The 25,442-nt window shown below is 37.7% G+C and overlaps 3 protein-coding genes across 4 annotated transcripts; 1 reads left to right on the top strand and 2 right to left on the bottom strand.

Annotated features, from left to right (window-relative positions):
* The first annotated feature begins 1,166 nt into the window (after nt 1-1,166).
* On the top strand, nt 1,167-3,430 carry LOC149391597 (putative glycosyltransferase At5g11130). Its single transcript, XM_089620018.1, has 3 exons — nt 1,167-1,318; nt 1,983-2,337; nt 2,771-3,430. Exons 2-3 carry the CDS (start codon nt 1,996-1,998, stop codon nt 3,428-3,430), a joined length of 1,002 nt encoding a protein of 333 aa, XP_089476144.1. The 5' UTR covers nt 1,167-1,318; nt 1,983-1,995.
* A 750-nt stretch (nt 3,431-4,180) lies between these two features.
* LOC149391596 (putative glycosyltransferase At5g25310) lies at nt 4,181-12,920 on the bottom strand. The gene is made up of 6 exons (XM_089620017.1): nt 12,762-12,920; nt 10,731-10,895; nt 7,888-8,181; nt 7,460-7,623; nt 6,085-6,433; nt 4,181-5,381 (listed from the first exon to the last, which is right to left on the bottom strand). Exons 1-6 carry the CDS (start codon nt 12,918-12,920, stop codon nt 4,707-4,709), a joined length of 1,806 nt encoding a protein of 601 aa, XP_089476143.1. The 3' UTR covers nt 4,181-4,706.
* Nucleotides 12,921-16,629: 3,709 nt separating this feature from the next.
* Nucleotides 16,630-24,028, bottom strand: LOC149391595 (uncharacterized). Of its 2 annotated transcripts, XM_089618979.1 has the most exons (11): nt 22,462-24,028; nt 21,396-21,860; nt 21,010-21,311; nt 19,986-20,705; nt 19,630-19,908; nt 19,269-19,430; nt 18,248-19,162; nt 17,937-18,152; nt 17,286-17,546; nt 17,039-17,209; nt 16,630-16,753 (listed from the first exon to the last, which is right to left on the bottom strand). In XM_089618979.1, exons 1-11 carry the CDS (start codon nt 23,816-23,818, stop codon nt 16,664-16,666), a joined length of 4,938 nt encoding a protein of 1,645 aa, XP_089475105.1. In that variant the 5' UTR covers nt 23,819-24,028; the 3' UTR covers nt 16,630-16,663. The 2 variants fall into 2 exon arrangements, with proteins under 2 accessions (XP_089475105.1, XP_089475104.1); XM_089618978.1 differs by having other exon boundaries at nt 16,630-17,209; nt 22,462-24,022.
* Between the last annotated feature and the right edge of the window lie 1,414 nt (nt 24,029-25,442).

Genomic DNA, 25,442 nt, shown 5'->3' with positions numbered 1-25,442 from the left:
AATTTGTCAAAGCTATAGCGTCATTAAAAAAATTTAAGCTGCATATGTAAAGCAAATTACGACTTTTAAAAATTAATCACCGTGTCAAATAATCGAAAACCTAGAACTTGCGGTTTTTTTTTTTTTTAAATGGAAAAATGGCATGAACTAGCCAATTCAAACTATGGCTTTTGCAAAATAGCCATAGTTTCATTAGGTTAACCAAAATAGCCATTACTCTCATCCCTGGACTAAATTAATCCTGCCTGGATTAAATTTAATCCCGATATTTTGTGTGGATTAAATTTAATCCTGTCTGGATTAATAATCGCAGCTTGGCTATTTTGCTTATACTTGATAAACTTTGGCTATTTTGCAAATCCTTAAGTTCTATTTGGCCATTTAGCCGCTTGACCCTTTTTAAATTTCGACTATATCACTAGCTTTTAACAAATTTGACAACTTTGTATACATTATTTTAAGAGGTGGCTACAACAGGTTAATATTCCGAGTTCTCCTTCAAGTAATTTTATTTCTTTATTGGGATTCAAGTAATTTTTTTTTTCCAAGCAATAATGATATAGGGATCCAACTTAACTTTAAGCAAAAAAATAAAAAAATAAATAATAATAATAATAATAATAGAGAACGAGGGCTAATCACATTCCGTCGTCGCTACCCATTTCGCTTACGTGGACCAATAAAATTGGCAATACCTCAATCTTAGTGAGTCAGAATGTAGACAATTCACAATTCTAACGGAATTCACCACAAACTCCCATAAATCTATTCAAACTCCTTCCAAACGAGTCACAGTGTAATTCTTTACAGTCCAAGAAAGAAAGAAAGAAATGACAGCGAAGAAGTGAATTCAAATGAGATCGACCAATATGATTGAACAGTTGAGTTTTAGGCGGGCTTTTGTCTACGTGCCTATCGTTCTGATCATTATCTTCTCTGCGAACTACCATCTCTTCTTCTTCAACTCCATTCCCTTCTCACCCAACGACAACAATCATCACAATGAGACCGTTCTTTTTGGACGAAGAAGCCCTAGTAATATTGTGAGTATTGATTATTAATTAATTAATTAGTTCGATGATCAAAGAAGTGTACTTCTCAATATTATTGTTGTGCCAACAATTTTTTTTTTTTTAATTTCTTCGTTTGTGTAACAGACTAAGAGAGAGCGTGGTCAAAGGTGGCGAATCGAAGAGGGTTTGGCAAGAGCTCGAGAAGCGATATTAAAAGCGAAGAGAACGAAAAGATACACATCATACAAAGAGGAGACTTATATTCCAAGAGGACCGGTTTATTTTAACCCCTATGCTTTCCACCAGTTAAGATCCTTCTCTTTTTCATTATCATTCTTTTTTTCTTTTTTTTTTCTCCTTTTTCTAAAATGGCTTTGAGTCATCAAATGTGATGATCCAATTAACTTCATTAATAGTGATAATAATGCTTGATCCACAAAAGGAAAAGCATTTTCTTGATGTACCAAAAAAGAAAAACTTTTTTCTACTGTTAGTAGCTTAATAATTATTTTCTTGAAATAATAGTTTTTGGACTTGCACAATCAATGTAAACCAAGATAATAAATTAAACTATGTAAAGTAAGAAGCTGATAACTATGTGTTAGAGTAGTTCTCAGTACTTTGGCCGTTTTTAATCAAGCAGATAAATAAAATATTAGCTAGCTATATAGCAATGGGTTTTTTTTGGCCTTTCTTGTGCCAACACCTCCGTTTTTTATTCAGTCTTAAGAGTACTCAAACAAACTCGGAATAGGTTAGTTCATGAATTAATAATATATCCAATATTCTTCTTCCTATGAATCGACAGCTTTAATTCCCTATAATAACTGCATATTGAAACTAGAGACGTCATGTATCAATTACTCTAGATAGGACTCTCAGTTTCAATACAATAAATCGACGGTCCCAAATGATATGCGTTGACATTAACTCGTGATTAATTAACTAATGTGATTAAATGATGATCAGGAGTCACATTGAGATGGAAAAGCGGTTCAGAGTGTGGGGTTACAAAGAAGGAGATCTTCCAATATACCACACCGGACCAATGAAAAGCATTTACTCCACCGAAGGAATATTCATCAACGAGTTGGAGAACGAGTCGAGCCCGTTTCTGGCTCGGAAGCCGGAGGAAGCGCACGCGTTTTTCGTCCCCGTCAGCGTCGTCAACATCATAAGATACGTGTACTTGCCGTACAGGAACTATTCCCGGGAAAGGCTTCAGAGGATCGTCGAAGACTATATCTCCGTCGTCTCCCACAAATACCCCTTCTGGAACGCAACTAGTGGAGCTGACCATTTCCTAGTCTCTTGCCATGATTGGGTACATTAATTTTTTTTTTTTTTTTTCTTTTTAAGTCTTAGTGTCTGTGTTTGAACGCGGAAAATAGCATGGAACTTCCTTTCTTTTTTTTTTTCCTTGTTATTTGGAATTTGGATGTAGTGAAAAAAAGGAAAAAATATATATGAGAAAAAATTTATTCATTCAATTTTGTACATGTGGGTCAAATTCATTCAAATTTGTACATCTAGCTAGGGCTCACAGTTACGTCTCTCTTCTAAATATCCTCTATTGTCCTTCATATTTTTTTTATAACTTTTAAACACAATAGATGATTCTAATTTTTCACTCATTTTCTCTTATATTTTCCTCGTATTTTTTGGGCTCCAAACTATAACATTATGAACGTATATTTAATTAGTACTCGGTTACAATAATTTAATATTATACTTGGTTTCGTTTCGTTTCTCCTCAGGCTCCGGATATTTCAAGAGCTCACCCGGACCTTTTCAAGAACTTCATTAGAGTTTTGTGCAACGCAAACTCTTCGGAGGGTTTCAAACCATTCCGCGACGTGTCTTTGCCCGAAATCAACCTCAAAAACTCCGATTCGGGTCTCCTCATCACTAAACCGTCGCAAAATCGCTCGACGCTCGCCTTTTTCGCCGGAGGACGACACGGGCGCGTGAGGGCCGAGCTATTCAAGCACTGGAAGGACCGGAACGACACGGAGATCACGGTCCACGAGTACCTACCCAAAACCCTAAACTACGAGGAGGAGATAAGGAAGAGCAGGTTTTGCCTTTGCCCTAGCGGATACGAAGTGGCTAGCCCGAGGGTCGTCGAGGCCATCCACGGAGGCTGTGTCCCGGTCATCATCTCGACTTCTTACGTTCTTCCCTTCAGCGACGTTCTCGACTGGACTAGGTTTTCGGTGCACGTCCCCGTGGAGAGGATTCCCGAGATAGAGGAGATCTTGAGAGGGATTTCTGAGGAAAACTACTTTGAAATGCAAAAGATGGTGGGTTTAGTGCAACGCCACTTCGTGGTGAATCAACCTCCTCGGCCTTTTGATTTCATGTATATGGTTATGCACAGCTTGTGGCTTAGGAGGCTTAACATCATGTTTTTGTAGTAATAAACGTTGTCTCAGAAATAGTCTATACTCTATACATAGAGTAAATGTTAGAATGAAATTAGGAGTGGTTTGAAACAATTGTTTTTTTAATATTTTTTTTTCATGATACAACATGTATATATAAACTACTTTTTTTCTTCTTGGATATAAATCTGATATAAATTAAATAAATGTCTTGCCTTTATTTTCAATGAATCTAATAAAATGTGTAACTCGTAATTTAGGTCGTAATTTTTATGAATCTGATTTTGATACGTGTCAGGAATCTCACATCGAAAGTGAATGGGAACTAACGAGAGCTTATAAAGGTCATGAGTTACTCCTCTCGTTTCCAATTGATTTTGAGATGAAACTCCATGATACTTTCACATGGTATCAGAGCCCATTAAGTCTAAACGGGTATCCGATCCAATCGTTGGGATTCGGCTCAAGATGAGCGAACGCAAAGAGACGCCATCTTAAGGGGGCGTGTTAGGAATCCCACATCGAAAGTGAATGAGAACTAATAAGACCTTATAAAGATCACGAGTTACTATTCTCATTACCAATTGGTTTTGAGATGGAACCCCATGATACTTTACGAAGGTCTCTTAATTAAATAAATGTGTTGCCTTTATTTTAAGGTAATGATTGCCCATTGCCTTTGGAAGAACGAATTAATTAACTATTTTTTTCATAGTTTTTATTAGCTTTATATAATCATGATTCATAGCTAGTATATTTACTATATTCTTGGCCGTACGTTGTTCTGTTCCCCACACAGAAAACACAAAACTGAGATGACATATAACAATAATCAATTGCAGCATAATCAATACGAGCACTAATTAATAGCCATTAACCGAATGTTTATACAGAATATAATTGCATGCATAACATTCATCCCATAATATATATACAACTAGTAACGTACTACATATTATAAAAACAAAACTCAAGTGCAAAATTTAATGATATTACAATTAAAAAAATTAAATATAAAAAATAAAAAAATAACCCTAATAATATAAACCTAACAACTAGGCAGCACTAAAGTGTCGCGGCTTAACATTAACAAAAAAAAATTAAGTAACTAACCAACTAAAATGTTTGGGATTGCTATATAGCCAACGTTTCATAAATCTTAAATAAATAGCCACAAACATGTCGTGACATTCCTGATTTTCCCCTTCACTTCAATTTACGTGTGTAAATACATGGATGTGACTATTTATCTAATATTTGCGAAACGTTGGCTACATAGCAATGTGAAACTATAAATATGACTATTTACCTAATGGATCCTAAAATTAATCCTCCGGAGCCAAATAGAGTGAAGCAGCATGTGAAAGACGTCGAACCTCTTCGCCGGCTGGTTCAGCGTGAAGTGTTTCCTGACTTCCCTGAGGCCTTCCTTGAGCCTCAAGTACTTGTCTTGCGGGACCCGGCTCAGAATCTCCTTGAGATTCGGGATATCGGAGACGTCCACGGTGATGGAAAAGGCGTCCCAGTTGAGGACGTCGCTGAAGGGAAGGACGTAGTTTTGGGAGAGGATGACTGGGACGCACTCGGCGTATATGGCCTCGACAATCCTCGGGCTCGCGACCTCAAAGCCGCTGGGACAGAGACAGAATTTCGAGTCGAGCATTAGGGAGTGATAGCTCACGTTCTCGGGGAGGTACTCGTGGACTTGCATGGCCTCGTCGACGTCGGTGCGGTTCCTCCAGTGGTTGAGGAGGATCGGGCGGATCGGGCCGTGGAGCCCGCCGGCGAAGAACGCCAGGTGGCGCCGGGAGTGGTTTTCCGGCGGCGGGGAGAGGAGCTGCGTCGGGATTTCTCCGGTGAGGAGGTGGATCTCCGGGAGAGACACGTCCTTCTGGGGGTTGAAGCCTTCCGACGAGTTGGCGTTGCAAAGGACTCGGATTGATGTGTTGTACACCAGAGGGTTTCCTTCTGATGCATGAGGACCCTGTAAAAGTTTTTCCATGAAATAATTAGTAAATATATTGATTAATTATGATGAGGTAATAAAGTATTTGTAATGTTACGTGAGATACTATCATGAAATACGTAATATATTGTTGCTTTATGAATAAATAAACAAGTAACAGAAACAAAACTAAAAACTATAGTTCTAACTTATTGGACACGCCTATATTATTATTATTATTGTTATTCACTTTTTTAATCATGTGTACTTTTTTCGACGTTATTTGCGGTTTAGAATATTCGAGTTAACTTCTTAGAAACTTTTATGGGTTTGAAAATGTACAACTTTAAGATTGTCTAAGGAATTTCTTTATTTTATTTTAAAATAGTCCTTAGAGAGAGAAGAAAACTAGGTAATAATTTTGTTATTTTCCGTTGCTAGCTATCTAGACAAGACAAATATATATGGCATGTCACCATACAGCATTTAGAACTTTTCTAAATTAGACAGCATATATAATATAGCTAGATGTCAATTAAGTTGATTCATACCAAAATAACATGTGATACAAAATAGCGCGCAAACTTAATAATTAAAGCACCTATCAATTTACGACCTACCCACTTATTTTTTTTTTCTTTCTTGTGCACTGAAAACAGCACTTATTTATATAGCAACAAACCATGCCAAAAAAGCTGCACAATGCGTAAAAGTAGCGAGACATAGAGAGAAAGAGAGTTACCCAATCATGACAAGCGACCATGAAGTGGTCAGCCCCGGTGGTCCTATTCCAAAAAGGGTATCGGTGTAAGATCAGTTCGACATAGTTTCGGACGTAATTTCTGAGAGGGTTTTGGTCGTGAGAGTCTGGCTTGTACAGGTACTTCACCATCCAAGTCACGCTAAAGGGCATGAAATAAACATGGGCTTCTTCGCCGTCCGTGGTTCTGAATCTTGCGTTGTTCTCCATCTCGGCGATGAACCGGCCCTCGATCGCGTAGATGTTCTTGCACGGCCCGTCGTGGGCGATCGGAACTTCTCCTTCGTTGTACACGTACACCTTGAATCTTCTTTCCATTTCCCTGTAGCTCCTGTGCATTTGTAACAAGGGTTTACAATTAATGATGCTTTGTGCATATGAGACTTCATTATCACTCACTCGGACAGTCCTTTCACAATCTAAATTTATCATGTTGAGTGATTTGGAAGCATGAGAATATGAGAAAACTACTTCTAATTATTAAGCTGGCACAATTGACTTTAAAAAAAATAAAAACCATGTTCAGGTACTAGTTGATTTATAACAAGTGCAGATGTGTATATTTAGCATTAATCATAACTGGGTTTATATATCTCTTCTGTAAGGATATTCTGACTTCATAAAGTACCAAATCAGAGAGAGAAAAGATATACTTAGTATATCCTAAGCAAGATTGTCTAATGAAAAAAATTGCAAAATAAATAAGTAGTAATTTACTGTAATGATGATCGTGTAGCTTCAGCTTAAGAGGTGTTTGATAGTCATCACTCTATCTAGTAATTAATAATCATCTTCAACAAATAATGTGTGTACCCCTGTAGCTTAAAACCTAAAACTAATGTAATGATTAAGCAACTCATTATGTAATCACTCTCTTCTAATCTTGATCACAATAAGATTACTCATACTCATTAAGCTGGCTAATATATTGGTCCCGAAGAAAATCGCATGAAACTTAATAGTCCAACAATATATAAATATATACCCACATGGATGAAATTATGGAGTCCAAAATTAAGACTGCCAAGCACATAACATAATAAGTGAACACGGTGCCTTTTTCAGTGAGACCATCGAGTGTGTGTGAAAGTAAACTTTGGGGAAAGTAATAAAAGCTAGTGAGTGCGAAACATAGCGTCACTTGAAAGAAATTCTCTCATCACTCGTTCACATAAATAAACATCATCAAACTCAAAAATCAGATAAAAGCATAGCAAAAAATAAACGATTTATATGTTGACGATGACTTGCAAATAAAGTAGTCCCCACAAGTATTAAAATAAATATAATATTAATATATATAAATCAGTTACATGCAAAATAAAATTAAAAAAAAAAAAAAAAACGAAGAGCTTACCGGTAAAAAGCGCCTGGATTACGATACACGAGTTTGTTAGGATTGAAATCGGTATCGTTGATCGTCGACGCGAAACTTTTATTCGAAGCTGCTCTGAAAATCGCTGCTCTCGCTCCTCGCAGACCTCGTTCCACTTTTTCTCGTCCTACATACTCGATTTTTCTCTGCAAACGCGACACATAGATTTATTGATTAAATCAATAATCACTGTAGCTACATACTGCGATTTAAGATTTTCACAATTGCGATGATTGAATCTGAATTTGCGCCGTAATAGTAGCAAAAAAAAATCGAAGTCGATTTTGAAGTTCAACTACTAAAACCAGCCTAAAAATTATACTAAAATATAAAAATAAAATTAATCGAGTTAAAAAACAGAGATCGGAAGAAGAAAAAAAAATAGGCGAAGCAGAGTTTGAGTGTATTACCACAACAGTTCGGTTTCTGAGCTCTGGAATGTGATCGGAGCGAAGGAATTCCGTTTTCAGGTCATTCGGAGGAAAATACAAGTGGCTTCTCAACCCGACCACACGATTTAATCCTCTGATTTTCTCGCGACGAATCAAATCGGACGTGAAAATCGCATATGTCAAGCTCGTCACAAGGATGCAGAACAAAAGCGAAGAGAGAATGTTCAACCGGACGAAGCGTCTGAAGAACTTATTCTTCATACCCTGGCTGAGAAGACCAGTCTCCATGGTGATCGATGAGCTTTTGGGTTTCTGTTTGGTTGCCGCGAAAATTTGCAAAGAAAGAAAGTGAGGAATAGTCGACGTAGAAGGGCGAAATATAACGTGACTTTGAATGTATTTATAAGATTTAAGCCAAAAATAACGAGGATCTATGTATTACGATTTTAACCCTGATTATAGTTCCCAGGATCACATAACAACGAAGGGTAAATTAGGAAATTGAATTCCAGATATCTTTTGACTTCGACTCTGATTTCTAATAAGACTTGGACTGAACTTATCAATTGTATTTTTTTTTTTTTGGGTTTTTTAATTTCTTATATTGTGTTCGCTCCAAATAACAAATTGAGACTTTTACTGCTTTTTTTTTTTTTTTTTTAATTAAAACAATAATTGTTCAACTTTTTTTAATAAACCGATACTTTTAAAGCTTCAGAAAATTAGTCGTAATTTTCGGATTTAAATCTTTAGAACTAGTATTCATGTCTGTTCTCAATATTCAAACGCCATTTTTTTTTTTGTAAATATTCAAACGCTATGTGTTTATGTGATAATATTCAAACGCCATGTTTTATGTGCGCTCTTGGGTCTAGAAACATATTCTTATTTTGGGAAAATTATAGGAAACGCATTTTTAAAGAGTTAAAAAAACTCAAATAATATTCTTCATAATAATAAATAGTTATTGAGATTATTTTCTTTATAAATAGAACTGTAAATAATGAACAAAATTAAATAGAGTCGAAAATAGTAAATAAATTTTACCAAAAATATGTAATTATTTACAATTAAAAAAAATACTATTTTGCTATAAAAATTACAGCTATTTGTGCTTTTATATTCGAAAAATATTATCACATAAAAATTTTACTTTCTATTTTTTATTTTCATTTGAATCGGAGAAATCAGGCAGATGTACAACCAACGAGGGTACAATTTTATTTTCTTGGGTGCATTTTGGTTTTTTCAACTTAATAATTAATATAACAAAGTTAACAATTTTCAATATAGACAAATTAATTTTTCTTGTAGTTACAAATTATATTATCATAATCCTAAGTACTTATTTTTGGCGCTTTCAAATTTTGTTGATTTTTACCCCAGCTTATTTATTTAACAATATTTTAATTTTATTACTTATTTTTTCTAGTTACAAAATACATTGTTATAATTCGAAAACTTTTATTGTTAACCCCTGGCACCGCATAACAAAAGTTGGCCATATGGAGCCTAGAAAATGGGATCTCTTGGTCTCGTCTTATATTTTACGGGAAATGGGACTCCCGAAACCGTAAAAAATGGTATCGGAAAATCCCGGAACCACATTTTTCACGGTACCATATTTCGTTGTTCCGGGATTTCCATATTTCCCATATTATTTTTTCTTCTACTTTAGTCATGAATGTAACTAAAAAAAATCTCATATTTTCAATTAAAAAATACAACTTAAAATAAATTTACTAAATGATGTTGAACGGGGATCCAGTTTTGTCCCATTTTTCAAGATGGTTCCGGGAAAAAAATTTCGATACCACATTTCATAATATGATTTTTTCTCATTTTCCATATGGTACCAATAATATAGGAAATAGGGTCCCGCGAGATCCCATATGATCAGCTTTACGCATAACACAACACTCCAGCAACATTAGTGTATATTTATTATAGTTTTAAGCTAATTAAGTAGATGGTGGAATGAATTTAAAATATCACTATTCAGAGTGTTTTTTTAAATTGTCGTAGAATTTAAGGATGTTTTCTTAATGAGTAAATGTGATTGGCTCCATGATATAAAATTTAAATGAAAACTAGAATGTAAAGTGAATTAAGGAATGAGTAATTGTTAGTGTAGAACTACGTCCTAAAAAAATATGAGCCAAAAAATAGCCAGGGCAATAACTAAGGATGAGAATTGGGCCAAGAATGAAAGTCACATTGCCCACCTTTCAACCTGGCTTATTGGAAATTTCGGCCTTCCAATAAGCCAATAAGGACGGCTTAAGGGCTTAACGGAAATTTTCCTTCCGTTAAGCCATTAAGCCGTTTCCGTTTCTTTTTTGGAAGCCATTATTCCGTTAAGCCAATAAGCCGTTTTGATTTCAATTAAAATGTAAAATCAAAAGGACTAAAATGTTACGTTTTTAATAAAAAGGGTTAATATGCAAACTAAATTTTATCTTTACATACAAACTATATAATGAAAATATTTTCGAGACGTTTTATTTTAAGTAAGAAACGTGGACGGAACCACGAAAATTTTATTAATGAACCCTCACTTGTGGCGGAGGAAAACCGTGGTTACAATAAATATCATAAAACGAAAGGATTACAAAAATAAACCGTGGTACATAAACTATATTTTAGAAACTATATTATATTAAACTATATAGAAAATTTAATTTAGAAACTATATTATATAAATTGCATAGAGCTTGATGAGGTTGTAGAGAGAATTGTAGAGAGAATTTGATGGATGATGTTGTGAAAAATTGGATTGAAATGAGTTATATTTATAGAGAAAATGATTAAAGTGTAAAAAAATTAATAAATCCGTGTATAAACAGTAAAATAACGGAAACCTCGGAAGCCGAATTTCCGTGTAAACGGTTCCGCGGAAGCCTTCTTTCCGTATAGACAGAAGCCGCTAAGCCGTTAAGCCGAGCCACGCGCGGAAGGAAGGACGGCTTCCTCATTTCCGTCTCCAACAAGCCAGGTTGACCCACCTTGACCAGAAGCACGGAAGTCTGCAAAATTAGAAGTAATGGACAAAGTTAATAAAGGCGTTACAAGATCTAGCAATTGTTACAATATGACGTTTTGATTATGTATTTAATTATGGGAAATTGCCACAACTACTACCTATATGATAACTTTTTACTATTTTCCACCAAATGCATAATTTAGACACCAATGTCACTAACACCTATGCAAAACTACCTATTTACCCTTCACTTCTTACAATCTCACCAACACAACTCTCTCTCTCTCTCTCTCTCTCTCTCTCTCTCTTTCTCTCTCTCTCTCTCTCTCTCTCTCTCTCTCTCTCTCTCTCTCTTCGCATCAGTCTTATCTCTCCTCTTTCTCATTCTCTCTTCCCGTCAATCTATCTCTTTCTCTCACTCTCTCTTCTCTCTTCTCGTTCTCTCTGTCCCCTCGTCGGACTATTTTTTTCCCGATCTCTCTCTCTCTTTCTCTTTCTCTTTCTCTTTCTCTTTGTTTACCCCAAAGCCACCAGACTCAAGAAACCCAGGAGCCCGAGGACCAGCTCTCTTTCTCGCACCAGCTCTCTAAAACCCGAGGACCCAAATGCCCACGAGACCCAAACGCCGACGAGATCCAAACGCCAAACTCAAAACTCCAGATTTAGTCCAAGACCAGGTCGCGCACAAGGTTCGTTTCGCTTTTTCCCTAAATTTTGTGGTTAAAATTTTAGGATATTGTTTGGGTATGTTAAGAATCTTCAGAGTTCATCACTAATGTCAACAATGGATGTCAACTGTTGACATCTAATGTCAACAACTGATGAGAGAAATTGACTTCTAAAATCTACAGAGTTCATCAGTTGTTGACATTAGATGTCAACAATGGACGTCAATTGTTGACATCTAATGTCAGCAACTGATGAGAGAAATTGACTTCTAAACTCTACAGAGTTCATCAGTTGTTGGTGTGGTCTGCGCGGGCTGGTCTTGGACGCCGAGGGTTTTAGAGACCGACAGAGAGAGAGAGAGAGAGAAAGAGAGTCAGTGATTAATGTGAGATATGAGCGGGATATGGAGAGTTGGTGTGGGTTGTAAGAAAAATTTGAGTGGATGATAAAAAGGTAGTTGTACATTTGAGTTAGTGGCATTTGTGGCCAAATTATGACTTTAGTGGGAAATCGGAAAAAGTTAGTGATTTGGTAGTAGATGGGGCAATTTCCCTTTAATTATTGTAGTATTAATAGTTGCTTCTAAGGCTTAAAAAATCCATTTAATCCTTCGAACTTGACAAATTCCTTTTGTATTCACTAAAGATATTGTTAATCGCGTTTTTGGATTAGCACTAAGAACCGTTCGTGTTTTGATCTAGGGTCGGACCCAATGATCGTACGTAGATTAAGTTTGGTGAATTTCTTCTCTTCTTGACTCTTTGTTTCTTTGAGTCTTCAACCATTTGAATCTCTCTCTAAAGCCTTGCTTTCAACCCGTAATCTCTCTTGACCTTGCCTTCAACCCTTTGATCTCTTTCTTCGAGTCTTCACGTCATTGTGTTCTTCACGTTGCTCATTGTTCTTGGATCTTCAAATCCTTCGAGTTCCTTGTTGGGTCTTTGAATCTTCGTACTTTTACCTAAGCACAAGAAAACATGAATCTAGAGGGACGCGGAGGGTTTTCCCTCGGCGCGCGCTCCGACGCTCAATATTAGTCATTTTGTATTGTGTTCTTGGTGAACGATTTATACTCGACTCTATGTTTTCTAGAGAGAGAAAGTCGTTGTGTGATTTTTGTAGAGTTTTTCCAAGTTGAGAGAAACTTACCTTGAGAGAAAGTTCAGAGAGGTATTTATAGAGGTTTGAGGCTTGTCTTGGTTATGAGTTATAGGAAAGAGAGGCTGGAGGCAAGTTTTGCCTTGTGACAAGTGGGGTTGGCGGCAAGAGGCTTTGGGCAGGTTGGCGACAAGAAGCCCTTGGCAGGTTGGCGGCAAAGAGCCTTGGGAAGGTTAGCGGCATCATAGCTAGAGGAGTTGGCGACCACTGCCTCTAGGTGAATTTTTGGGGTTGGCGGCATTTTGGGTTGGCGCTGTCAGCTTGGCGTCACCTCAGGTTGGTGCCAGCATCAGGTTGACGCCATCAGGTTGGCGTCACCTCAAGTTGGTGTCACCATCAAGTTGACGGCATGGCAGGTTGGCGACACTATCAGGTTGGCGACGTCATCAAGTTAGTGGCACCATCAGGTTGACAACGTCATTAGGTTGACGGCGTCATCAGGTTGACGGTGTCAGCAGGTTGACGGTGTTATCAGGTTGGCGTCACTTCAAGTTCGTGTCACAATCAGATTGACGGCATGACAGGTTGGCGATACCATCAGGTTTGTTTTGTGCCCAAAATGAGTTGGCGTCAAGAGTCAAGGTTGACTCGAGGTTTGACCAAAAGATTTCTCTTGTGAACTTGAGATTTATGTATGGACTTACCTTGTCGTTTTTGCTCTCGGGGTGTCATTTCTACCTTGCGAAAATTTGACCCAACAGATATCATGCTCAATTGTTTCTTTATTTGTTCCATAGTCAATTCATTTCGGTTTCGTCGATTCTTCATACGCATATGTTATTTAAACCATATATAAATAGTATAGTTTCTCTTTTCAATTCGCAAATCCAAAGACAAGTACTCAAACCCTTCAAATATCACCAATAAATCAAATTTAAGTACTAAATTCACGATTGTTGATTGAGAGAAATCTCATGTCAACAATCACATTTTTTTTCACGTTTGAAAAATATATATCCAAAGAGAAGTGTTTCAATTGTTATTAGGCAAAGTAGACCCATTCGTGAGTAGCGCCGCTAACACATGTACGCACTTTCAATAACTATTTTTCGTTTTCAAATATAACTATTGATTTTTATAGATCATCTAGCTAATTAAGCTATAGTATCTTTAGCAAACTAATCAACGTCTTCATAAGTGATAGCGTCAACAAGCCCATTTTGATACTAGAAATTAAAATCGGCTAAGAATAAACTCAGAAAAAGCATACCTTATGAGAAGAGAATCTGACGGGCTTCTTACTCAATGTACACTAGAACAAATAAGGGTATTGGATGAGACGTTTGTCGCATCCAATACCCTTGATGTCTAAAACTAGATTGTTTCAGAGAAATTTGACATGCACAAATTTTTTTTGTGAAGATAGATAATCAAAGATAACAAACTTCGGATGAATTTTTTATATAAATTGATAAATGTACCTGTGCTATTATTGCTACCCAAAACTTTTGGTACTCTATACTTGGAAATTAGAGGAGTGAGGAGATGGTTTTGATCAATCCAAGATGTGAATAATTGATGAAAACTCATATGAACCAATTGTTTTTTTGACTCATTTATCTTTTTTTTGAGACTTGGTTAACATACTTGGTGACCCTCCGGCGTCGTCGTTTTCGGACTCGTCCTTGATCTCTCTGGCGTGATCAAGGACGCCAAGGATCTTGAGCAAATTTGGATGATCTAGACCTAGACAGGTTTTTATATTGTTGTTTAAAGTTTTTGCACTAATTTTTACCCTCGAATCTCTCTCGTCTAAGTATCCTAAAAACGCTTCTAATGGGAGACCGTATATTTGACTGGAATTCCAAAGATTTTTTCTTTGTATTCTGCTTCGGCCATGATAAATGAAAAAATGGTGAACCGAGGAAAATATGGAAATGAAAATAGTTTTGATAATACATGACATATATACGAGAAAAAATTAGTCTTAAATATGATAAGAAGACGATGAGACTTTTACTCAGTGTATCATAAAGAAAAAACGGTAGAAAGAAGCATCAACAAGCCCATTTTGATACTAGAAATTCAAGTCGGCTAAGAATAAGCTCAGAAGAAACCCAGAATAACTTATGAAAAGAGAATCTGATGAGCTTCTTACTCAATGTACACTAGAACAAATAAGGGTATTGGATGCGACGTTCGTCGCATCCAATCACCCTTGATGTCTACAACTAAATTGTTTTCAGAGAAATTTGACATGCACACATTTTTTTTTGTGAAGATAGATAATCAAAGATAACAAACCTCGGATGAATTTTTTATATTCCGAGGGAATGAAATTGGTAAATGTATCTGTTCTATTACTGCTACCCAAAACTTTTGGTACTCTATACTTGGAAATTAGAGGAGTGAGGAGAAGGTTTTGATCAATCCAAGATGTGAATGATTGATCAAAACTCATATGAACCAATTGTTTTTTTTTTCACTCATTTCTCTTTTTTTTTTACGAGACTTGGTTAACATACCTGCTGACCCTCCGGCGTCGTCGTTTGCGGACTCGTCCTTGATCTCTCTGGCGTGATCAAGGACGCATTGGGTCTTGAGCAAATTTGGATGATCTAGACCTAGACAGGCTTTTATATTGTTGTTTAAAGTTTTTGCACTAATTTTTACCCTCGAATCTCCCTTGTCTAAGTATCCTAAAAACGCTTCCCATGCATGGTAGTACGTATATTTGACTGGAATTCCAAAGATTTTTTCTTTGTATTCTGGTTCGGCCATGATAAATGAAAAAAAATGGTAAACCGAGGAAAATAGGGAAATGGAAATAGTTTTGATAATAGATGATATATATACGAGAAAGTACTAAAAGTTTTACCGCAACTATAACACTTGTAATTAATCAACTACTATAGCACACTTAATTAACCCACTATTATTTCGGGCGAAGTTGAGCCCCTCCCTAATAAGTGGAGGGTGGCTGAGGTGGAGTTGGATAGTCAGCGAGCGGTTCAGATGATTAAGACGCGTCTGCTTCGAGGAGTCCAAGGCCCTGTTGTCCACGAGATCTGCGAGTTTTTTGCGAATGTTCCGGCGAGCTGTAAGTGGATTCCGAGAGGGTGTAATGTGGCAGCCAATTGTGTGGCTCGTCACTGTATGGTTTTCAGTACTTCTTGTATTTGGATTGATGATTGCCATGCGTGGCTGGTTGATAGTGTAACTTCGGACCTTGTGTCAATTTTCCCGTTTTAATGAAGTTACTTCCCTCAAAAAAAAAAAAATTAACCCACTATTATAGCAACAAATCATAAACAGACGCACACTCACGCGCGCACACACACAAACACGCGTGCACACGTGCATTTCTATTTCTCTCTCCACCAAAATGATTGTAAATATGGTATTTATATGAAACGTTTGAAGTAATTGGAAAATGCTAACAATATTAATATTCAAGACTTTGAACAATAATACGCAAGTATAAAATTGATGATGTGATGAACAAAAATCAACACGATTGCGAACAGAACAAACCAATATAATGCTTCTAGGGCATAAAATTTTAGTATTATGTATTAATCTGAAAGTGACAATGTAAATATGAACTAGTCAATAGTGGAATGTATGGAAGAAAAAATAAGAAATGAGTGTTAGGCTAACTTATATACTATTAGGCAAACTTTGGCTATTTATTAAAAAAATATATATAATTAAGTAGCTAATCAGTATAAGCTTCCTTCCACCTTATATAAAAGTCCTGCATTTACCAAGCTTGGGTTCGTACTGGATTTCAAAAATAAAAGTTTTAATTTATTTTCTTAATTAATGAACTTAAGTGGAGTGATCATAGTTTAGAATGCACCTGCCAAACCTAGACGTTTCTCTTCAGCAAAAGACACATAAATTATGAAGCAGCTTGAAGTTGAAACAAGTAAGATAAAAACATATATAAAAATAAAAAATAAAAAAAAACCTATATTTGAATTTAGAGAAAAGAACAAAAAGTAGAGTAAAAAATGCAAATCTGTATGGCATTTGCAACTGTTAGTTCTTGTTTGGAACCCCCTTACATTCATAAGCTATATCGCCCTGACCCAACCTCGCTCTCTCTCTTTCCCAATTCTTCCAAGAGTTCTACCAGTCAAAACGCCAAAGAAATAACTTTTTAAGAGAATAAAAATAAAATAAAAAAAATGAAAACAGAAAAAAGAAGGGAAAATTATCGGCCCCAAAGATTCAATTATGTTTGAACCAGGGCCCAACAGCACCACCGTTCACATGGCCGTTGCTGTGGATTCCGACGCCGTTCTGAATCGGCGGCGGCGGAGGCAATCCGACCACCACTTGCGGCTGCGGCGGCGGCGGAGCTTGCTGGTGATACATCACATGGCTGTGAGGGAGCGAGAGCGGTTTGCTAACCTGGCTGTTTTTGTGCTGTTGAAGGGTGTGGATTTGTCGAAGCCCTTCTTCGTGAATACGCGACAGAGTCTCCAATTCCTTCATCGACAGAGCTTCAAGCCCCGCTCCGTACAGTGGTGCGTGTCGCGACATTTCCTCTTGGAGCGAAGCCTCCAGCGTGTGAATGTATTGCTGCACCAAAAAAAGAGACGAGTGTAAAAAAACAAGATTTTTTTTTTTTTGTGACGGATGGGATTAGGAAAGAAACCTGGCAAGCCTGCAATTTAGATTCCATCCCGTCTATGTAAGCCTCGCAGCGAGCGACCTGCTCTTCCTTTTCCCGTTTCTCTCCTTCGGTCTGTCCGACTGTTTGGGTCAGTCGTCGAACTTCATCCTCGAGAGATTGTCGGATTTCCTCTCGGCTTACGTTCTCCGTCGCGTATCTCTTCAGTTCTTCGTCGAATCGTTTCCGTGCACCTTCTGCGTTCTTCAACCTTTCGGCAAGAGCGTTCTTTTCCTTCATCACTTTCTGCCATTTTCACAAGTTTAATTAGATTTAGAACTCATTTGAAGGTACACGATTGTTCCCCCGGAAAGTGCACGCCATAAGATGAGTGCAAAGGTAATGCAATAGTTTGGTAGACGGGAGTCTCCAAATAATCAGTGGTAAACAAAGATCTCAAATTTTACCAGAGAACAGCTAAGAAAGGTCTATACTATGATCACAGAACAAACACAAGCAGGAAAAAAAATAAAAAAAAAAAGAGCAAAATCTATGCAATTAGACGGCCTTCTTACTAGTCCAATTATTTAGAACCAACTAAATTAAGACAGTCTTAAAACTGAATCCTTACTCCTTAACCATGCAGGCATAAAAAATAAGAAAATATGTGACTGGCGAAGATAAGGAAACTAGTACCTTTAGTTCATCCCGTTTCCGAGATTTTAATTGGGATATTTGCGATTCGGCGTCATGTAGACGATCTTGGAGTACTTTCTTTTCACCAGTAAGCTTGGTAATCTCGTCATCTCGCTCAGAGCGAAACCAATCAAGCTGACTCTCGATGTTTTGTATTTGTAATGAAAGCTCCTTGCGTTCGCGGGAAAATCGGTCCATCTCCGCTTTCATATCAGACTGCCATATAGTGATAGGTATAAGTTCTTATATTCTTCTTCAAGATTCAACAACATTAGATAGTTCATATTTCTAACCCTATCAACTTAAAATACCTTGAGACGACTGGTATTGGCCTCAGATTCACTCAATTTTTGAGATATTGCCGCTTTTTCTCGGATAACATTGGCGACTTCAGTTTTGCTTTCTTCTCGGATACGGACAATCTCGTCTTCACTAGCGCACAATTGATGCCAAAGAGTCGCACGATCAACATTTGCAAGCTCAGCTACCTCGCGCATCATGCTCAAAACCGGTCGAATCATTTCTTGTTCCTCGAGCGTCAAAGTAACCAAAATATCCAAATCTAAGTCCACTTCACGGGTGGTATCTGTGGAACTTGTGGCACGATCAACAAGTCTCTTTATCATTCTCCCTCGATAAGACTCGTGGGTATACCATTTGAACAACAACGTGAAAAGGATCTTTACGAACCCCTTCACACACGAGTCTCTAGAGAGAGCCAAAGTCTCAGCGAGACCAAGGACGGAAGTGAAATCGTCACGTTGAACTTTCAACAGCTCATCAGTGTCTCCCTCAGCAACAGCTTCTGAAGGCTGAAGATTGTCGCCCGATAGTCGATCGTGATGGTTCAAAGTTTGAGCAAGGCGTCTTTCCAGAACCATGGCTACAGAATGAGGCACAAAAGCACCTCGAGCTACAGCTCTCTCAAATGTCTGAGAAGCTTCAACAGCCAAACAAGGAACCGATAGCATCTCCACCAAGATATAGATATCAGAAAAATGATGACTGCCAGGAAAAGCCTGTTCATCCGCCGAGTTCAACCGATCAGAAGGCTTGCTGCTATGACTTGTTGAGCTATTTGCAGAAACATCATTATCTGAATCAATGTCTCTAAGCATCGCTTCAGCAACATCACCCCAACTATTAACAGTTTTACTCAAAAACTCCAGGACACAAGGAGAGACATTGGGGCCCAATCCTTTTAGCCTAAGACGAACAGATCTGACCTACAACAGAGATGAAGAGTCTCACTACAGTGGAAGAAAAATATCAACAAAAATATTGATAAACGTATAGAACATGTAAAAAGAATAGGGTTTCAGGATACCGTACTGCTTCAGGAACATGTTGGCACTGAGCTGCAGCTTTGAATATAAAATCTATTGTTTCTGCAAGAGGCTCTTCATTTGAATCTGACAAGAAATCGAACGACTGAAATAAAACTCGTTCCCAAACTTCACTGCCACACTCTAGTTGACTTAGAGCATCAAAAACCTATAAAACCAGATTAGTAAAGTTAATGATATAGGGCAAAAAATAGACATGCATGCATACATACATATAAGTACTAACAAACCATGTCCTCTGGTTATGATACTCGGTAAAAAGAATAGCTGGTATCCTTTATTCCCTCAAAAATAAGATAGCATTTTAGATACAAATAAGAAGATGAACAAATGTAGAAAAATCTTACAGGTGTCCGCAAGGAAGGCTCTGCGCCTGGGCTCTGAAGTCGATCTAGAAGTGCAAGAGCAGCCAAAGGATGCTCTGACTGCTCAACCAATCTGGGCACAAGAGCAACTAATTCAGGTTGCAAATTCTTGGGAGCTCTATCCAGTACTAAAGCAATTTTGGAGGCAGACTGAGGTCTTCGTCGTGGTTCGGGACAGCCTTGTGGGACGGCTCCATCCAATGCTCTCAGAGAATTAACGATCAATCCTATCAGCTCCTCGGATTGTTCAGGCCACTTTGTCTGAAAAATTCAGTTAGTTCAACCACCATCACTGATTACTAACCAGTTTGATTAGAGTCATGTAACAACATTTTTACCTTTGAACGGAGAGAGACATTTTCAGAAACAATAGCAGATGTTTCTGGTGGGCAAGAAGGCTTTCCAGGAATAGTTTTCCCAAGTTCCTGGACCTCCTTGACGTCGGAACTTTGTACAGCAGAAGCACTACTAGTTTCATCAGCACTATATTCTAATCTCTCGTTTATAGGATTTTGAGCAGATTCCGCAGCTCCATTTTCTTTTTTGGGTTCAAGAGAGCCAACTCCACTTCCGATCGGAGTAGACTTCGAGTTCCCATTAGAAGAATTATCATTACAGCTTTCTTCTACGGGTTGACAACACTCGACCATTATATCCAAAAGCATATCAATTATGGCCCGTTGCAACACCGTTACCCCCATCAGCAAATTCATAAAACAAGGAGAGGATTCATCAGTCTTCCCAACTTTCTTTCCATCGGTACTACCAGAGAATTTAGTCGGAAGAAGAAAGCGTTTTACTTTAGCAGGGTCGTCAAGGTAAACACGAAGCCCTGTAAGAAAGCCGGCAATTGAGCCAGCATCCATTAGAAGTTTTTCTCGTAAAGTAACTTGTGGCTGGGAAGGGTTATCGCCATATGTAAGATGAAATCCGGCTCTTGAAAGCAAGTTTCTAAAGATATCTTCTTCATCACCACTTATGCCATCACTATCTTCAGAATCCAAGAGTTCGTCAGGGTCAGTAGTCAAAGCATCTTGATCATCTTCTGACGCCAATACCTGATTTTATAAAAGTTACAGATCACATAGCCTCTTAGGTAAATGAATTAACAACAAAAAGAGACTAATTTCAAAGAGACATATAGATCACACTTGACAGACAGCTACCAAGGCATATAATGTTGAATATTGTTTCTTTCTGTATAATTGTCACAAAGTTATTACATCTTAAGCTAAATTGCCTCTATTTCGTTATGGTATAAATAACCAACATTAGGTGATGGCAGAAGAAACACTGAGTTACAAGGTTATGCTAATGTAACCACAAACAAAATCTACTTATAAAGACTTTGAAAAAACTGACCTCTAGGTCAGAAAACTCAAACCACGGACAACAATCCAAGATTTCGCATACGAAGACAACCGTGTCCCGCACAAGAAATCCTGCATCAGCCTCCAACATATCTGAAACCTTCATAAACTGCAAAACGGAATTATTCCATGTCTTTGTGCATATAGAAGACTCCTTCCAAACAGTTTTGGCAGGGTTCTTTTGATTTACCACTGCCATTCTGTATCTGACCCAAAAGTTTTTGTCGGGATCATTACCAACTGACTGATCACTTTCCAAATAGATGCATATCGTGTCAAAGGATTCATATACACCTGCACAAGAGGAGATGTCAAGAGGATATACAAAGCAAAATCAGTAATTAATTGCTTAAAGTGAATGCAAGAGCATAACCATACCAATTCGAAGCTCACATCCACCAGCTTGAAAGAATTTACTGAAAATTTTACGTGACTCCATTATTTCTTTGAAAGCTAAGAAGTTTTCCACCTTCCAAGTAAAGGAGCTTTGCTTCGCATCCTTGTCAGTCTGAGAACTTCCACTAGCCTCCTGATCAGTAAAATCTTGCCTCACTGATGTTTCTTTTAGTATAAGGACCTCGGCAGAGAATACAACTGTGTCTTGTACAAGAAAACCAGAATCTTGATCGAAGAGACTGGTGAGTGTCACAAACTCTCTCCAGCCCCAGTCTTTTGCAGCTTTGGAGTAACGATTTTGAGATTCTTTGCTCACGGATTTGTCTTCCATTCTCTGGTTCACTACCGAAAGACGATGGCTCACAAAGCAACTCCAATCACTGGAAGTATTTCGTGAATCTGTAACTTCAAGGAACACTGAAAGGTGGCATGGTGGCTGAGACTGCCCTGATACCACCAAAAATTTAAGAATTTTTTGTCAAATCCCTGTCTAAAATATTTTTACGATATTCTTATACACCAGAAAATACCAAATGAAATAACTTCTAACTAAACAATCTGGAAAAGAGCTACTACACTAGGTGTAAGCTAAAGAAGTTTGATCAGCCATGACAAGGATAAACAAAATAACCCGTCATAGCTCAATAATACCTTGAGAAGTTGAGATTATCAATCATATACGAGATCTTTAATTTATCAGGCCATGACGGGAGGTCAATAGAAATTTAGCTCAAAAAAAGTTCACGTGAAACGATTACAGAAGAAGCTGACTTAACACCGCATTTCCATAACAACAACAGAGACAGTACTAGTCCTCAATGATCTGTATAAGAATGACAATCACGCAATTTTAAAGTATCTGAATAATATCGACTTTTAAGTTTTCACAAGGTAGTTGTCAACAGTTATAAGACAACATGTTGAGCAGAATAAAGCTACAGTTATAAAAGATATATATATATATATATATATATATATATATATATATATATATATATATACACACACACACACATATATATATATATAAATTATCCAGTTATTGTACCTCGAGGATAAACAATGAGACGGCAGTCTCGATTTCCAATCTGAAACCTCCTGCTTTTGATGCAAAGACCAGTTATTTTCCTCTTCTTCAAAAGATCTTTAAGCCTGGTGAAATTCTCGATCCGCCAAGTGAATTTTCCCATGTGCCCATCAGATTTCCTCGCCCCACCTCCGCTCCTTGACCCTCCAACCAACGCCCCATTCTTCGAGAAGCTACTGAACTCCTTGATCACATGAAACGACGTGCTGAAAACCGCCGTGTCGTCAGCCAAAAACCCCGAATCGGGACCCACAAAATCCGACATCTTCATATAGTCATTCCAACCCAGGCTAGTGTTGTCGCCGCTCTTGTTATCCGCCGCAAACCGCCCGTATGAGTCTCTATGCATGTGGTTCGACCCGGGTTTCTGGTTCAGCACAGACATCCGAAACAAACACCAACAACTCCGATCGGACATCAGCAGAGTCTTCTCCGTATCCTTGCTCTCCAAGCACATGGACAGATAGTCCACCCCACTCACCGAGCTCTGATAAACACTAATCCTCAAATTACACTCCCCGGCAGGGAAAACCGGGCTCATTATCTTCTGCGTCTTAATCATCTCCTTGAACAAACTGAAATTGTGAACCTTCCAAGTGAACTTCCCATTGGAAACATCCGAAACCGGCCCGGCCACAACAGACCCAGACGCAGCCTGAGAGCCAGACGTGGACTGCAACTCATTGTCCCGCGAGAAGCTCACCGACTCATCCAAAATCAGTATATCAGCGGTGATCAAAACCGAGTCGCTGTTAAACAAATACCCCATTTTCGGGTCGAAAACCGAAGAGGAGGGAGAGAAATCGCACCAGCCGTGAGACTTCTTCTTGGTGGAGAACCTGTGCCAGGAATCCCTGTGAATGGTTTTGGACTCATCGACGAGGTTGACGATAGCAAGCCTATAGCTCGCGAAACAGTCCCATTTCGACGAGGCCGTCCCTCTAGGGTCCATGATTTGGAGGTAGATTGAGATATATCCAGGTAAGGCCTGAGAATCGCCCTTGGGATAAACCAAAAGACGACAGTCGTAACCTCCGACCTCGAAGTACTTGCTCCACAACGCCCTAGCTTTGATTCTCGGAAAATTCTGGAGCGTCCATCGGCAAACCGCCGAGTGAGCTCCGCGCCGATCCACCGTCACCGTCTCCTGCGCCGCGCCGCCTCCGCCGCCGTCCCTCGCCGCTGCGGCTACGTCCTCCACCGCCGCCGAAGCAGCCGGAGAAGACGACGTCGCCGGATGAGATTGGTCGCCCACCGCCGCCGAAGTAGCCGATGACGACGACGCGACGGCCTCGGAAGACGATGAGCTCTGCTTCATTTTTGCCAATCCGTTATCTTTGTCTCGCTCTCTGCGTTTGTTTGTCTAGGTTTTCGAGGGTTTTGTGTTTTCTTTCTCTTATTCTCTCTGGTTTGTTTTTTCCTTTCTAATGATTTTAATTTTTTATTCTTTTTTAGTTTTATTGTTTGTTATTTTATATTTATACGATCAGAAAGAGAGAGAGAGAGAGAGAGAGAGAGAGAGAGAGTGAGGAGAAGAGGAAGGAGGAGAATAGAGGGGAGGTGTGTGTGGTGAGAGGGTAAGAAAAATGGGAGTTTTTTTCTGACGTACTTGAGTTGAGGTACACGATAGTTAGCGTGGAACTTCATGTGGAGTAATAGTTCTATTCAACGCGAAGCTGAAGATGGATGTATCTCTGTTTTGTTTTTTTTTTTTATCAAAAAAGATGGATGTATCTCAACCGTAGATATCATGGGTTCTTTTCGATATCCTAGCGATAAATGTGACACGTGCATTTGAGACACGCACGTGCTCGAGGTGAATTGCCTATGATATGATCTTTTGAGCAGAAAAACGAACGATGAGACTGATATTTTTTTGGGGATTATATAGTATTTTATATTATTGTAAAATCAATACTTGTTTTAGTGTAAAATTATATCATTACATTATTGGTGAGATATTGTTTTAAGAAATTTGAATTTATGTTGTATTCTAAATTTTATGTATTGATTGTAAAATTTGGAAATTGTGATTAAAAAAGTATATGTAACTTAAATATACTATTTCGTGTTCTCTCCAAACAAATTACATTTCTCTCGAAAATCATCGAATCTCGCATAAATATTACAAAACATCAAAGATATTATGTTTAAGAAATATTATTAAATAATTTAAAAAATATTATAAAAAATTCAAAATGAGTCTTATATTTTGGAAATTTTATTAATTGTTTTAAAAGTAACAAATCGCTACTAAAAATAAAACAGCACTTCTAATTAGAAGCGACTTGACACTTTTTAAGTTTGTCATTTTTAAAAGATCATTTTGTAATAGTGAGTACACATAAAAATAAAATAAATGACAAAGCATAACATTTGAGAGTACCACAGTTTCAACATTAAACAACCAATATATTTCGTGGAATGACAAATAACAACCATGTTTGAAAAATGACGACATAAAATAAAAAATAATACAACAAATTTCAAATGCCTTCGATTAGGTTGTGGGATTTTGTTAACGATCTTGAGATGTCACATGTTGATAAAGGCATATAGAAAAAAAAAAAAAAACACAATTATGTCGGTAAGCGTCGTTATTCATTGTAATGTATCTTGTAATGTATCTTATTATGCATTGCATGCACGAAGTAAGCCACATTAAATCCTATAATTTCTAAATTGAACAAAACTTCAAAAATCGTAATAACTTAAGCGAAATCGAATGTATACAAAAATTCTTAATACACATGATTGTTTACTTTTTATTTTCTTAATAGCAATTATATGTTACACAATTCGAAAATTAAGTGATTAAAATTTATATCTCAATTTTAATAGAAGTTTGCATTCATGTTTAAGCGATTTTATATTTTTATTCCTCAATCTTGATCGTGATGTGATGGGAGTCTCTTTTATTCACAAACGTTTTATTTTCAGCT

Source organism: Urtica dioica, chromosome 7 (genome assembly GCF_054948205.1).
Source record: "Urtica dioica subsp. dioica isolate 48M chromosome 7, U.dioica_male_clone48M_v1_H2, whole genome shotgun sequence".
In the NCBI taxonomy this organism is placed as follows: domain Eukaryota; kingdom Viridiplantae; phylum Streptophyta; class Magnoliopsida; order Rosales; family Urticaceae; genus Urtica; species Urtica dioica.
This window is presented reverse-complemented; position numbering and strand designations above follow the sequence as displayed.

What these genes read in the sequence shown, in the direction of transcription:
- LOC149391597 (XM_089620018.1), top strand. Translation starts at nt 1,996, where the DNA reads ATGGAAAAGCGGTTCAGAGTGTGGGGTTACAAAGAAGGAGATCTTCCA. An exon ending in TAGTCTCTTGCCATGATTGG is followed by an intron (nt 2,338 to 2,770) that starts GTACATTAATTT and finishes GTTTCTCCTCAG; the next exon opens with GCTCCGGATATTTCAAGAGC.
- LOC149391596 (XM_089620017.1), bottom strand. Translation starts at nt 12,920, where the DNA reads ATGCCGCCAACCCCAAAAATTCACCTAGAGGCAGTGGTCGCCAACTCC. An exon ending in TCAGAAACCGAACTGTTGTG is followed by an intron (nt 7,624 to 7,887) that starts GTAATACACTCA and finishes TCGCGTTTGCAG; the next exon opens with AGAAAAATCGAGTATGTAGG. An exon ending in TGGTCGCTTGTCATGATTGG is followed by an intron (nt 5,382 to 6,084) that starts GTAACTCTCTTT and finishes AAACTTTTACAG; the next exon opens with GGTCCTCATGCATCAGAAGG.
- LOC149391595 (XM_089618978.1), bottom strand. Translation starts at nt 23,818, where the DNA reads ATGAAGCAGAGCTCATCGTCTTCCGAGGCCGTCGCGTCGTCGTCATCG. An exon ending in GCCAACATGTTCCTGAAGCA is followed by an intron (nt 19,163 to 19,268) that starts GTACGGTATCCT and finishes TCTCTGTTGTAG; the next exon opens with GTCAGATCTGTTCGTCTTAG. An exon ending in CTAAATTGCAGGCTTGCCAG is followed by an intron (nt 17,210 to 17,285) that starts GTTTCTTTCCTA and finishes TTTTTGGTGCAG; the next exon opens with CAATACATTCACACGCTGGA.